Source organism: Barbus barbus (assembly GCF_936440315.1).
Source record: "Barbus barbus genome assembly, chromosome: 30".
Classification (NCBI taxonomy): domain Eukaryota; kingdom Metazoa; phylum Chordata; class Actinopteri; order Cypriniformes; family Cyprinidae; genus Barbus; species Barbus barbus.
In genome coordinates this window covers 18,688,680-18,704,034 of record NC_136758.1, presented here as the reverse complement: position 1 = coordinate 18,704,034, position 15,355 = coordinate 18,688,680, and the positions used below count along the sequence as shown (strand labels likewise).

The 15,355-nt window shown below is 38.2% G+C and overlaps 1 protein-coding gene across 1 annotated transcript in view; it reads left to right on the top strand.

The window, feature by feature from the left end:
* The window catches only part of LOC306850662 (tetratricopeptide repeat protein 27-like), a 78,230-nt gene that overhangs the window by 59,939 nt on the left and 2,936 nt on the right, over positions 1 to 15,355 (top strand). Inside the window, exons 14-18 of the mRNA XM_079386423.1 lie at positions 717 to 815; positions 1,197 to 1,249; positions 5,829 to 5,994; positions 12,717 to 12,914; positions 13,622 to 13,733. Of these exons, the coding sequence (XP_079242549.1) occupies positions 717 to 815; positions 1,197 to 1,249; positions 5,829 to 5,994; positions 12,717 to 12,914; positions 13,622 to 13,733 (628 nt within the window). The remainder of the gene's footprint in view (positions 1 to 716; positions 816 to 1,196; positions 1,250 to 5,828; positions 5,995 to 12,716; positions 12,915 to 13,621; positions 13,734 to 15,355) is intronic.

Here is a 15,355-nt window from a genome sequence, read left to right as displayed (position 1 = left end):
AAAGCAAGACAGTGGAATGCAGTAACCCGTTCAGTGTGAACGACCTCTTAGTCTCTACGAACACAGTGTTTGTGAACTTCATGTTGACCACACATACACAAGCTCTAGAAGATCAAAAGGATGAATGTACCGTATAGAGAAGATTGGCAGAAGAGAAGAGTGCTGATAGAGAACATGAGAAACACTGAAGTAGAAAAAAAGAGAGACAGCAGTGTGTGGATGAGTGGCATCAGGTTCATCCACCACAGAACCAAAAAAGTGCACAGCTCTTTCCTTTTTTTTTTCCTTCCCTTACTCATTCTTCATTCCTCCCTTCATCCATAATGCAGAAGCACAGGCAGCAATAAGACAGTCTTATTTTCCCGAGGGACTCATTGATGACCCTTGTGTGATCTTTAACTCCGCCTCGCAGTGCTGCTGCAGTGCCTGGTGGAGATAATACTGCCTTCAGGCCTAGTACTGAAAGTAAGGATGGAATGAGGGCCAGAGAGATGGAAAGATGAGTACTCTGAAGAAGAAACCGATTAGTTAAAACATATGAAAGAGATAGACTCCTTGAGGTTCATGGGTTCAAAAGACATCATTAGTTTTTAGGGGCCGAATAACACCTTTAAAAGACGAATGAAGCACTTGAAGTCTCTCATCAATTTCTTTTTGCACTCGTCAGTAATACTTCATCGTTCTCACGCTCTCTTCTCCGTCTTTCATCTCCTCAGTTGGGTGTGTGGTTCTCCCTGGGCTGTGCGTATTTTGCACTGGAAGGCTACGAAGGGGCCGCCAAAGCTTTTCAGAGATGCATCGGACTGGAACCAGATGTAAGTCACACGGTCCTTGTAAGGAGATCAGTGTCATGTGACCATAAAGAAAGGGCTTGTGCTTAGTTATTCATTAATTGTGCTGTCATATCTGGTTTATGTCTATTATAATTAATTGATTGTGTCTGCGCACGCCTCCCTGTTTTTGTTCTTTCAGGCTTCTGCTTGCTTTTATGTAGTACAGGAACCTCTTATGCTCCTAATGGTGTACTTAAAATTCAAATGTAGTCAAGCGGCAGGCTTAATACTCCATCCAGGAAACAAGTAAACAAGCTGTTAGGAAATATTCTGTATATGTCTGATTTCTTATTTATTTATAATGGTTTATTTTGACAAATGGCTTTCACCCATGGACCTGACTCATTACTCTCCTCCATTCAGAATTCAGAAGCATGGAACAACCTCTCCACGGCCTACATCAAACTGAGAATGAAGTGAGTATGAGTGTAAGCGCTGAGAATAAAGAAGCTTTGTTTTGCTGGTGTTTTAATCCAATAAGAGCATTTATTTTTTTGTTCGGCAGTGTTATTTGCGGTAAGGCACTAATAAGCAGCCAGTTAAGCTTTCCTTCAATATTTTTGATGTCCTACAAAAAGCCAGGCACTGATGAAACAAATGGCATGTCAGTATTTTGTCAGAATACATGGCTATTTTTGAATAGTCTTTTGCTGGCCATGTCAGATTTTGTATTATTTTTTTTATACATACAATGCTGTTCAAAAGCTTAGGGTCAATAAAATTTTATTTTTATTTTTGGAAGGAAATTAAGTCCATAAGGATGCATTTAAATTGATCAAAAGTGACAGTAAAGACCGCTTGCATTACAAAAGATACCTATCTGAAATAAATGCTTGCTACTTTCTCTTGAACACCAAATCAACGTACTGTGACAGAATGATTTTAAGGATATTAGGATTCTAATATTTCACAATTTTACTGTTCTTTATTTTTGATCAAATAAATGCAGCCTTGGTGAGCTTAAGAAACTTCTTTTTAAAATATTTTAAAATAGCCCCAAACTTTTTAACGGTAGTGTATATAGTGTGACGAGTTGGCTGCCTCCCCCTTATTATCATCACCACCCCGTCCTTTATTCGCCGCCCTTCACCAGGCTCCCGACGGTAGTGGGTGTGTGAGAGGAGGGGCGCTGAAAATAGCCAGGGCTGGCGGCGTGTGATGAGGTGCACCTGAACCGAATGGAGCCTCATCACCGCCGCTGTTCAAATGCTGTGTACGCCTCTCCTCGAGAGACCGGTCTCTTCCCCGTGCATGCACGCTGGTGTCCTCGTGGGTCAAAGAAGGGAGCGTAGAGGGACTTCCGTGCCAACAGAGACGTGAGCCGCCAGACCCGTTGTCCGGACAAAACCGCATCCGTGATACGGCCGTCGGGCCAGGATGCTGGGCCGACCAGTCCCGTCGAGCACCGTGGGCCAAGAGGTAGACGAAGCTGCCGGAGAAGCCACTGCCCCTCGCACCCTGGACCTCAGAGGGGAGCGCGTGCGGCCGCCGGACTCCGCCCCTTACCTGGACCCTTCCTTCCAGAACACTGCTCCTCCATCACAACCCCTGCAGCACAACTAGGACACCAGATCCCCTGTTTGTGTTGGACACGTTATCCCCTATGGACACTTTATTTTATTATTTCTGTTCAATAAAAGCCTCTCCAAGGCCTGACGCCACACCCACTGTGTCTGTCGTTTGCTCTTCCCACCACAATAGATAGATTAGTACTGCTTCTATTGATCTTTTTCCCATCCCATCATGAAGTGTGATGGACTACTAGACGTATGTATGAATTTCTAAATAATAGCTAGCATTGCTCACACACTTATCTTTCTGTGAAAACGCCACCATGTACAAACTGTAGATAAGCCCCTTTTCAGGTTCCAGTTGACCTGATTTATGCTGCTTTTCTGTGTTTCCTTCATCCTGCATCCGCTGGGGACCCTCAGAGGCCTCCTTGCTTTTCAATTACTGCAGGAATGACTTTGGCAGCTGTAATTGCAAAGATAAATCTCCTCTGGGCTCTTGCTGTGTCTACCCCAGGAGCCAGCTCTTCGCCACCACTACCACCTGGCCAATATTAACCACATTTGGAAGCTAAATGCCAGTTAGGTCATTTATTGCTTGACATGATTGGAGGTTTTTGCTGTTTTCCTGCGAGTACCGGAGCACCACTGTAACGGCATGTACCTGAGGGATTCTGGGAATGATTTCGCTCTTCTCTTCTGCCCCTTGTCCAATTAGCCCTGTGCACTCATCCCTGAGATGAGTCTTTGGAATCTTCTATTAAAACCTGATTAACGCTCCCAGGGACCATCCAGAACAGAGGAAGTGGACGCACCTGCATGTGATCAAAGGAAACTAGGCTTTAGATGTTATAGTGAAAAACCCATGTCGACCCCTGTATCACAGCCTTTTGTTGACAGCGCTTACAAAAAATCAGCTCTGTTCCAAAACCTAGTGATCTGTGTTGCTGTCTGCAGTCTATACCAGCAGTGTGCTAATTGAGACCTCATACTGTAAGCAAGTGAGTGATTTGGAATGCTCTGATAGCAGTCACACACAGCGTTTCTCACAAGACTCAAGTCACCGTGGATTCCATGTAGTTTGATTTTAGCATCTTGCTAAATTAACCTGAAATTTTGAAGTTGATTTGTTTTGTCAAATGTACTTCAATACACACTCTTGCTTTCATTTGCTCGTTGTTCACTCTTTATTATTTGACTATTTCTTTTACTTTTTCACTCAGCTTTTTTCTTTTGCTTTCTTTCACCCATTTTTTTATCACTTTCTTTGAGTTTTTCACTCTTTCTTTCTGTTTTGCTTTGTTGATATCTTTCGGTTTCATTTTCTTTCTTTGGCTCTTTCACTTATTTCTCTTTCTTTCGCTTTTTTTGACATTAGCTATTTCGCTTCGTCACCATCACTGTTTCTTTCTTTTGCTCTCTCTTTCTTTAGCTCATTCTTTTCCTGCACTAAGTGCACTCTTTCCATGTTTTGATCTCTTTCAGTTTTTCATTCTCTTTGGCGCTTTTTTTGGTCTTTCTCTCATTCTTTTGCTCTGATTTGTTTTTTTGTTGCTCATTTGCTTTTCCTAATTTTTTTCTTTTGCTCTGTTATTTTGATCTTTTTCACCCTCCCCTCTTTGTTTTGCTGTTTTGCTATTTCATTCTTTGGCTAAACATTTTTTTTTTCTTTTCATTATTTCACCCTTTAGCTCTTTCAATTTATTACAATTTTTCTGTCTTCTGCTCTTTCATTCTTTAACTTTCTTTCCTTTTGCTATTTCACACTTTCTTTCACATATTCATTAAAATTGTGTTAACATTTCTTTTATTTTCTCAAGTCCTCCCCATCCTTTTATTTGTGTAGGATCAGTGTAGGATGTGTGTTGATTATAAAAAATATTTTATTCATGTTGATAAATAATTCGGCCTTATTTGAAATAGTTCAGTCTAATTAAATATTGACAATTCGACCGAAGTGCATGTGTGCTGTGAGCTCTCTTTTATGCTTGAAGTGTTGCACCACTAGCTCAGAAACCAACATCAGACTCTGGAATCAACGGTGAGGTAGTGTACAGTAATTAGTGGTGTGAAAAAGTGTTGGCCCCCTTCCTGATTTTTTTTTTTTTTTTGCATGTTTGTCACACTTTAATGTTTCAGATCATCAAATTTAAATATTAATCAAAGATAACAAGTAAACACATGAAGTTTTTTATTATGAAGGGAAAACAAAATCCAAACCCACATGGCCCTGCGTGAAAAAGTGCTTGCACCCTAAACCTAATAACTGGTTGGGCCACCCTTAGCAGCAACAACTGCAATCAAGTGTTTGTGATAACTTTCAATGAGTCTGTTACAGCGCTGTGGAGGAATTTTGGCCCACTCATCTTGGCAGAATTGTTGTAATTCAACCACACTGGAGGGTTTGAGCATGAACTGCCTTTTTAAGGTCATGCCACAGCATCTCAATAGGATTCAGGTCAGGACTTTGACTAGGCCACTCCAAAGTCTTCATTTTGTTTTTCTTCAGCCATTCAGAGGTGGATTGCAGGCCATTTTTGCCCAGTCTCTTTCTTATGGTGGAGTCATGAACACTGACCTTAACTGAGGCAAGTGAGGCCTGCAGTTCTTTAGATGTTGTTGTGGGGTCTTTTGTGACCTCTGGATGAGTCGTCGCTGCGATCTTGGGGTAATTTTGATCGGCCGGCCACTCCTGGGAAGGTTCACCACTGTTCCATGTTTTCACCATTTCTGAATAATGGCTCTCACTGTGGCTCGCTGGAGTCCCAAAGCTTTAGAAATGGCTTTATAACCTTTTCCAGACTGATAGATCTCAATTACTTTCTCATTTGTTCCTGAATTTCTTTGGATCTCAACGTGTAGCTTTTGAGGATCATTTGGTCTACTTCACTTTGTCATGCAGGTCCTATTTAAGTGATTTCTTGATTGCGAACAGTTGTGGCAGTAATCAGGCCTGGGTGTTGCTAAAGAAACTGAACACAGGTGTGATAAACCACTTTTTTGGGAAAAACCAGGGCAAACACTTTTTCACACAGGGCCATGTGGGTTTGGATTTTGTTTTCCCTTCATAAAAAACCCCTTCATTCAAAAACTGCATGTTGTGTTTACTTGTGTTATTTTTTATTAATATTTAAATTAGTTTGATCTGAAACGTTAAAGTGTGACAAACATGCAATAAAATAAAAAATCAGGAAGGGGGCCAGCACTTTTTCACACTTTTGTATGTTGACTACCTGTACCTTTTAGAACGGCCTTTGTACCTAAACCACTCTCTTTGTAGACAGCTCACTAGGTTTTTGGAAGACAACTATTACACATTGCCACATTCTAACTACAAGTTTGCCAAATTAGTTTTTGGGAGAACATAAAACTACTTTTTGTTTAACCATACACTGTTTAATACTACAGTACATACACAAGCAACTTTTATTAAAAGTAGTTCTGCTAAACACACTGATCTTTCTCTTTTGTGTGTGTGTGGTAGGGAGAAGGCGTTCCGCACCCTTCAAGAAGCGCTCAAGTGTAATTATGAGCGATGGCAGATCTGGGAGAATTTCATCGCTGTGTGTATAGACCTGGGCGAGTTCAGTGAGGCTATCAGAGCCTACCATCGGCTCATGGACCTCAAGGACAAATACAAGGACGTGGAGGTGAGTCAGCCTCAGTTTTTCTCAGTTTAACCCCAAACTCTTTCTTTTTGCATACATTTCCAAAAAGTTTTCATCAGATAAAATTCATAACATAAGCTTGAACGTTTTTTTCTGGCTTGTGTAACCAGTGTAAAGCAGCTGGAGTCTCATTTGTGTCTCATGTGCTGCTGTCATCACTGCTCCGACCACACTAACAGCTGCCCGACTGCATGCACAGATGAAACAGTCATATGAGAGGTTGTGTTTGTGTGTGTGTGTAAGTGAGATTTGATGGGTGACTGAGTGAATGTTTTTGTGAGTGAAGAGCGATGATTTCACCCTGATCTGCCCAAATATGTATCCTATATACATATGCACAAAGTAATTCTTAGCCCAGATGGGCTTCTGTCTGCTCACTTTCATCCAAACAGCTCTGTTTTCAACACCCACCCGTATGTCTCTGCATCCATGGCCCCATCACACCTCTCCTCCGTCAGCTGTGAATCTAATAGCGGTGCTGTCATAACACGCGTCTTAAAGCTTTACGCCATTAGACACGTTTGTGCTGTGGCTGGTTGATGCACCAGCTGCTACATCCTATTAAATGCGTCGTTTGTTTTATCATTTGGTAGTCAAATTGCCTGGTAGTTGTTTACCTCCTTCACTTTACAGCAGCTCCGGGGTCACCAAGGTGGCAGTAAATTATGTTTTATTTTCACAGAAATTATGGCTGCACCCCAAAAAAAGAAACTGTTTCATGCATCTCTAATTTTTAAACACCCACCTCCTACTTTGTGAACAGTGCAAAATATCTGAAAACTCTAGCTGTGTATGTGCAAGTGGCAAATTTGTTTGTGCTCTATTTATTTTTAGCCAAAAAATGAAAAATTAGTGCAAGCATCCACTAGGAAACTGCTTATTAATCTTTTTCAAGGAAGTCTCTAATTCGGAGCAATTATGTTGAAAGGAGACATCCTGTGGAAGCAGATTTTTGAACGGTAGTGTATATACAAAAAGCTATTTTTCAAATTATTTCTTGCAAAATTGCAAACGGTCTATATTATACAGTATGCAATTTTGCTAGAATTACATACTGATCTTTTAGAAATCATTCTAATATGCTGATTTGGTGCTTAAGAAACATTTCTTATCAATGTTAAGCATTGCTGATTTGTTTTTGTGGAAACAGTGATACATTTTTTTATTCTTAATGAAGAGAGTTCAAAAGAACATCAATTATAATTTCTCAAATAATTTGTTGCAAAAAGTAAATATTTTTCATTTTACTTTTTATTCCATCTTGTCATGTTACATCTTATTTTTTGCAGTTTGACTTGATTTCACGTCATTGCGAACAATTCTAGCAATTTCATTCTAATTTTAAACTTCATTTTACAATTACTTTTTATTTTATTTTTTTAACTTGGATGCGGAAACAGACATCCATTAAAAAAACAAAAAAACTGATGCTCTAAATGTTCAGATGTTGGAAGTGTTGGGGTTTACGGTCACAGGGGAACAATCCCATTTCCGGATGGCATCCCACAGCTGTTTTCACACACAACCATGTTTTGAAATGATTTGATTGCCTTCTAAGTATGTTTTAAATTAGTAGGCTGTACACTTAAACATTATCCCTACTTACATAGTCACTTTCAACTTCATTCCCCGTTTTCCCCCTTCAGCCGGCTAGTAGCTCATCAATTAAAAGTTGTGATGTGAAAGCACAAAAGTTGAAAAGGTCATCGCTAGCGTTCGCCTCAATCCCCTGTGAGAGTTTCAGACGGTAATTGGGATCTGCACGCTTGGCTGGACTCAAAATCATCACTCACTCTCTACTGTTCATTTTACTCCCTTCATCATCTCTCTCTCCATACAGAAACCCTTCAGAGTGGGAAATTAGATGAGAAAATGCTGTGCATGTGTACGAACATCTTGGTATACAGTCATAAGACCAGTCTCTGTCATTGATCCCACCCATTAATTCACATTCCTCAGAGACGGAGAAAAGAGAGACCATCCTCCCTCATCCCGAGCTAAAAAAAGATGGATCGAGTATCCTCTTATCTCTCTCTCCCTCCATCTCTCTCAGTACCATTCTTCATTCCCTCGTTTCTCCCAGGAGAGTATTACCTCTCTCCTTAATTTCATGATGTAAGGGGATCGTGCAGGAGTTACACCCAGACACCCATTCAATTTCCACTGTAACGTATCACTTCCCCCTTCACGAGGGGGCGGAGTCTTATGCAGTTAGCCCGTTTAGTCATTTCACATGTTCCACATCAGCAGCAGCAGACGGCCACAGATACCATACCAGACTTTTTTATTATTTTTATAATTTTGTGTGTATAGATGAATTTTAAAATGGATGGATTAATGGGTGCAAAAATGAGTTTTAGTATTTTTTTTATAATGTTTTTATGTGTGTGTGTGTGTGTGTGTGTAACGCATTTTATCTAAATGTAAGCAATAAAACAAAACTTTGCCTGCCCTGAAATGCATTAATTAATAAATAAAATGCTACCTTGGTCTCTCTTGCTTACTACTGTAAGGCTACATTTATTTGATCAAAAATAGTTAAAACATTTATACTGTGAAATATTATTGCAGTTCAAAAGAACTATTTCTGTTTTTATATATTTTAAAAATGTATGCATTCCTCTGATGGCAAAGCTGAATTTTCAGCATGATCCATCAGAAATCATTCTAATTCTCTAGAATGGTTCTTTGATGAATAAAAGTTCAAAAGAACAGTATTTTCAATAGAAATCTTTTGTAACATAAATGCCTTTTACTGTCACTTTTCATCAGTTTAATGCCATGTTAATACTGGCTGAACAAAAATCTGAATTTCTTTAAAAAAGAAATGACCCAATATTTTTTAAATGTAGAGTGTATATAGATTAGTATAATCATATACCCCTATTTATAAAAAAAACAAAGATATTTTACTTTTTAAATTTTCATCAGTATATGAGCTTTTTTTATCATGTGGTGTTGAGATGATGGCTGATGACCAAATAGTTTGAGGTAGAAATGTGGTTATCAGGATCTCTAGGGTGAAAAATGAGATTTCAGAGGCTAAGCCTTTGGAGGAAAAGTCTGAGGAGAGTTTCCAGATATTACACCACTGACTTGGGTGACAAAGATCTCCGCACATCTGCTGAACAGCCTGAAGGGGTTCAGAGGTGAATGAAAGAATCAGGAGAGATGGTATTATGAAGATGAAAAAGTGATAGCTGTAAGGAAATAGAAAGGCGATGACGGATGAACTTTTACTTCAGGAATGTGTGCTGTATATTTTCATGTTTTCGTGAACGATGTGACCACACAGATACACTGTCATGAGAACATGTGGTCCGCATAAAACACAGACTGGTCTGTGAGGAGGCTGTTTGCTCGGATGAAGTTGCTTTCTGTCAGTCTTTGCAGTTAAAGTGTGAACATTAGTCTTGACTGAGTGTACTTACACACACACACACACACACACACACACATCGCTGCATGTCTCTCGCGTTCTCTCTCTGTCTGTTCAAGTGCCGTCGTTGTCATTGCTGCACACAAGCACACACAAATGTAAAGTAAATTGAGGTCAGTTTTCCCTCTTTCATCTTGTGAAACAACACTGCTTCTGAAGTGAACTGAAGTGCTCTGCAATGCTTAGAGTGTGACATCATAAGTCATCTTTGGTGAAGCTGTCAATCATAACACACCATCATATAGTATTTGTATTACTTTTATGGTCTTAGTAAACAATTCACAGTAAAGCATACAAATCATATTAATAGAAGTAACCAGTTTTGTAAATAATGGCATCAAGAACTTTGCCCACCTCGTTATTCCTGATAATGGAATGAGTACATAACAAAACTATAAAAAATTAATGTAGAATTGAAAAAAATATATAAGAAATTCATACTTTTGTTTAGCAAGGATGTATTAAATTGATCAAAAGTGACAGTAAAGACATTTGTTACAAATTATTTGTATTTCAAATAGTGCTGTCAAACGATTAATCGCATACAAAAGTTTTTGTTTGCATATGTGTGTTCTGTGTATATTTATTATGTATACATATACACACGTAAAGTATATATTTTGAAAATATTTACATGTATTTACATGTCTATTTATATTCATATAATTTATATTATAAATAAATATATTTATTATATTAACCTATTTTTCTGAAATATATGCATGCATGTGTGTGCATTTATATATATATACACAGCACACATACAGTACATATATTATGTATATTTATTATGTAAACAAACGTTTATTTTGTATGCGATTAATCGTTTGACAGCACTAATTTCAAATAAATGTTTTTCTTTTGAACTTTGTTCATCAAAGAATCCTAAAAAATGTATCAGTCATCACAAAAATATTAAGCGCAACATCACATCTGTTTTCAACACTGGTAGTACTGAAAGTTTCTTGAGCAGCAAATCCGCATATTAGAATGATTTCTGAAGGGTCATGTGACACTGAAGACTGGAATAATGGCTGATGAAAGCTGCTGTAATTAGTTACTTTCTCAAAAACCTATTGATAAAATAAGTACAATAACTTTGCCATCAAAGGAATAAATTGCATATTAAATATTAAAATAGGAAACGGATTAAATTGTAATAATAATTTGGAATATTACTGTTTTTACAGTACTTTTAATCAATAAATAAAGCATTGATCAAAAAAAAATTGACCCCACATTTAAAACAGTATAAATATAAATCATATGACCCTCTTTATTATTATTTATTATATTTATGATCATGTTACTACTTAATGGAACTAGGCAAACTTGTGCATAAGCAAAAACACCCCTCTCCTTTTCACACACACAAAAAGTTAATGACCACAAATTCTGGTTCTGCTTTAGTAATTACAGTGTAGTTTGGAGCTTGTTAGTTACAGAGCATGCAGTCACACAAACACATGTGGAACACTGTGTGAGGGCAGTGATTAATGTCTGTCTCTCTCTCTCTCTCTCTCACTCACTCTCTCACACACACACATGCGCGCACGTACACACACGAATGTGGAACCCAGCATTCAGGTCAAGTATTCTGGTAGTTTAGTGAAGTTTAAGGGTGTGGTGTGCTTAGTTTAGATTTTGGAGTTTGAGGAGAAAGCCTTCTCTGTCTCTGTGACACACACACACACACACACATGTACATACTCACTCACTCACTCACTCTTAACAGCTTTACTCCTGGGAATCAGACACTTCAGACTAGTCACACTTCACTGAAGGCTTCTTAGACCCTGCTATTAACATCAGTTTCTAGTGATCCGAATTAGACTGCACTACATGCAAGTGCAAACAGACTCGAACACATTAGAACAACACTTGTAACCAAGTTTTATTTTAAATATTTTATTCATTTTATTTTAATTAAAAAGCTCAAAGTTGATCAAAATGCAATTATATATCATCCAGGTATAAACTGCAATTTCTGAGTAAGTGTATGAGAGAGAGACATAAAAACACTTCTCCAGACAATGAATGAATAAGGGTTTGAGGCGTTTATATAGCGATTTCGTTGTGTATTGCTGTGCACCCAAAGCGCTTCACAATCATATGAGGGGGTCTCTCCTCAGGAAGGTCAAGTCTGAACTTTTTGGCTCTTCCTGGTTTCTCTGGCACATGTACAGACTCTGGAGTGTGTCTGCATTTGTTTGTGTGGTTGAGTGAGAACAGCGCCTATAATCTACCAGCTCTGTTGGTGGTATGTAGTGTGTGTGTGTGTGTGTGTGTGTCGTTGTGTGGTTTATAAGGACACAAATTTGTATAATGACATGGGTATTACAATCTGAAGGTGGTTTATGAGGACACTTTCGGTGTCCCCATAATTCAGAAGGCTGTAAAAATAGTGTTCTTTCTCTCTCTCTTTCTCTTTCTTTCTCTCTCTTTTTTCTTTCTTTCTTTTGTTTTCTTTCTCTTTCTTATGTTATAAGGGTATGATTTGGCTTAAAGTTTCATTGTTTACTTTACTAATCATATATTTGCAATTTGCCTGTTCAAACTAAACTGTAACACACTCACAGGTAAGTGTGTGCCTCATTTTTATTAAAATTGTCAGTCCGAGTAGAGGCAGGCAAACAGAGAGACATGCTTCAGAAACTGTGTGAGCCGAAATCTAAGTAGTGTTAGGCTGTCACATGGTCAGGACAGAATAAATGTTAGGGAACAGAGGGTGGAAAGAGAGAAAAGCAACATCAACACGGTTGTTAGAGTGTAAATGTAAGAAAGTTAAAAAATAAAGCGAAGTACAAGCCAGGAACATCAAAGAATGCAGAGGTGAAGAGATTTGTGTTTTGACCTCATAGCTAAGGTTAGGTCAGGTGAGGTTGGATCAGGCACAGTAGAAGGTGAATGTCAACCCTAGATTAGTTTTCAGATTAGATATTCATGTTTGGTTTTTGAGTTTAAACAGCAGCCAGTTTTACACTACTGAAAAGTAAGGTTTTTTTCTGGCATTTAGTACATTTCTCTTTGGTTTCACTTTATTTTAAGGTGTCCTTGTTACAGTGTAATTATACATTTAATTACTGAGTAATATTAATGAACTACATGTACTTACTATATGGTTAGGATTAGGGTTTGGTTTAGGGTTACTTGCATGTAATTGTGCATAATTTATTGTTATTATAAAAGTAAATGCATGTAGCATGTTTATTAATAAGGAAACCTTAAAATAAAATGTTACCCTTTTTCTTTTTTTCCCCATCAGGTGCTGGAAATCCTGGTGCGTTCGGTAGTGGAAAATTTGACAGATCACCGTGGCGAACAGGCCTCCAATCATAAAGCCAAACTGCAGGAACTCTTTGGTCGAGTCTCTGCCCGCTGCAGCACAGACGCCCAAATATGGAAGCAGTACGCTCGTCTCTATGGCGATGGCAATAGCAACAATGTAGACGACAACGAAAAGGTGTTTTTTATATATTTTTTTAAAGATTTATTTTGGGTGTTTTTTTACTTTATTAGTATAGGATAGTGTAGAAATGACAGGAAGCAAAGTGGGAAAGAGAGAGGGGGCTGGGATTGGGAAAGGTCCTCGAGCCAGGATTCGAACTCTGGACGCCCGTAGCGCAATGGCGCTATATGTCAGCACGCTGCCCACAAGGCTATCAGCTATATTTATTTTTCCAAGAATTGCCTTGAACTGTTATTTCTATATTCAGTAACTTAACCCAAACAAAAAAGCATCTGTTATTTTCTACAGTACACCAAGGTTTTCAAGCAAAGAGTGTTCCCTAATCTATTTTGTCATTAATAAATTTGATTTTAAGTTTTTTTTTTTTTTTTTTAAATAAAATGGTTTAATAGAGTAAGTTTTTCAATCCCCAGGGAACATGCATCTGGTGAAATGTATATCTTGAATGCTCTGTAAGTCTTTTTGGATAGAACGCATGAATGTCGATTTAGCTTAAAGAGTACAAACTTTCACCATTAACATTTTGCAGTGGACTTCCTAGCATTGTGCTGCACCTATAGAAAATATATCAATTTACAAACTCAAAATAATCTAGACTCAATTTTACATGGAAGACATGCAGTAGCTTTTATTGGTTGTCGTTTTATTACTTTACATCTGGTTTGGTCTTGTAGTCTAACTGCATTTGTGTGTGTTTGTAGGCACTGCAGTTTCTGAGTAAAGCACATCGGTGTGAGACGCAGGCAGCTGGCTGGGAGAAAGACATGGGCAACTTCAGATCTGTGGTGAAGGGTGCCAGAGATATGGCTAATGGTGAGACTTCACACACACATGCACACAGACACGGCCATGCTTTCCCTTTCTCTTTCACAAGGCCATTTGAGAGGAACATACAGAATCATGGTCCTGCACTCATTCAGAGAGTCACTCTATCATGGCTAATGTGGCAGTGCGTGAACGTAGAGAGAGTCTGAAAGGGCTGATGGATTGAGAACAAGGAGCAGGAGCAAGAACGACAAACAAGCCTTTTACCCCTCTGACCTCCACCAGAGACAGATTTCTGTTTGTGTGTGTGGGCTCGTGCCTGTGTGTGTTTACCAGATGGGTTTGCTTTTGTCTGTGTGTGTCTCATTAGGCGTGTGTTGAATTAAACATCAGTTGGGACAGAGCACAGGTTTTGGGTTGAATAGCAATTACTTCTCTGTTTCTAACAAATCTTAAAAATCAAACTGTCACATCATTTTATTCTCAGCTGGCATTGAATATGGACAAACTTGTCCAACCGAATCATGATCCCGCTCGAATGTTCGTTTGCCATCTTTTTAGCATCTGTCCTCTTTTTTTTTTTTTTTTTTTTCATTTCACACACTCTCTCCATCAGCTTGTCCTTGAGTATGCAGGCTGTTTGTTGTTGATCTTAATGATTTATAAAGGGGGCGGCTCTGCAAATGTAGCAGAACCCTTCACACGCCTCCATCCCTTCCCACTTAGTCTGGTCTGCTTCCTGTGTGTGTGTGTGTGTGTGTGTGTGTGTTTGGGGAGGATTGATCGATCGATATTAGGGTGAGGTAAGTGTGTGAGCATATGTAAAATCATTCTTCACTGGGTTGTATACCTCATGCATTTGTCTAGATCTTGTATTCATGTATGTGTTGCTATGCATTAAAGCTGTGTGTGTGTTGTGAATGAGCTCCACACTTGTTAATCACACCACTTTTCCTGCTGTTGGAAACAGGCGGAAACATGAGGATGAGATGGGTAAAGAGAGAGATGGAGATAGCAAGAATGAAGAACTGGATAGATGGATTGACTTGAATTTAGCAAGAAAAACTTTGGGGGAAAGCAAAAAACACAAATTGAGAGAATTTACAAAGAAAGCAAGAGAAAAAATAAATAAAAAGATGATTTAAAAAGCATGTAGAAAGGGAAGAAACAGAAATTTAGAAAAAGATTTTGAAAAAAAAAATGAATAAGAATGAGTATTTATAAAGGAAAAAGGCAAGAATTTAGGAAGAAAGCAAGAATTAAGAATTTAGAAATAAATAATTTAGAAAGAATTGCAGCAAGAACTTAGAAAGAAAAATAATTCAGAAAAATACCAATTTAGAAAGAAAGAATTTAAATAAGAATTTAGAAAATAATTAAAATTAAGGAGCTTTAGAATGAAAATTATAATTTAGAAAGTATGAAAGAATTTAGAAATTAAAGTCAAATATTTTGTCCCTTAAAACTTATCTTTGATCATCAAAATGACATTTAAATGTTTTTTCTTGTGAAAATAATTTTCTCATGCCTTAAAATAGCTTGAATGTAATTCAACACCCTTGCCTCATTTACTATAAGTGGATCTATGAATATGTAAATTAGCCCCGCCTCCACTCAGTCGCAGCATCCACTGAACTGTTGTAAACGCAAAACAATGGCATACACGGATA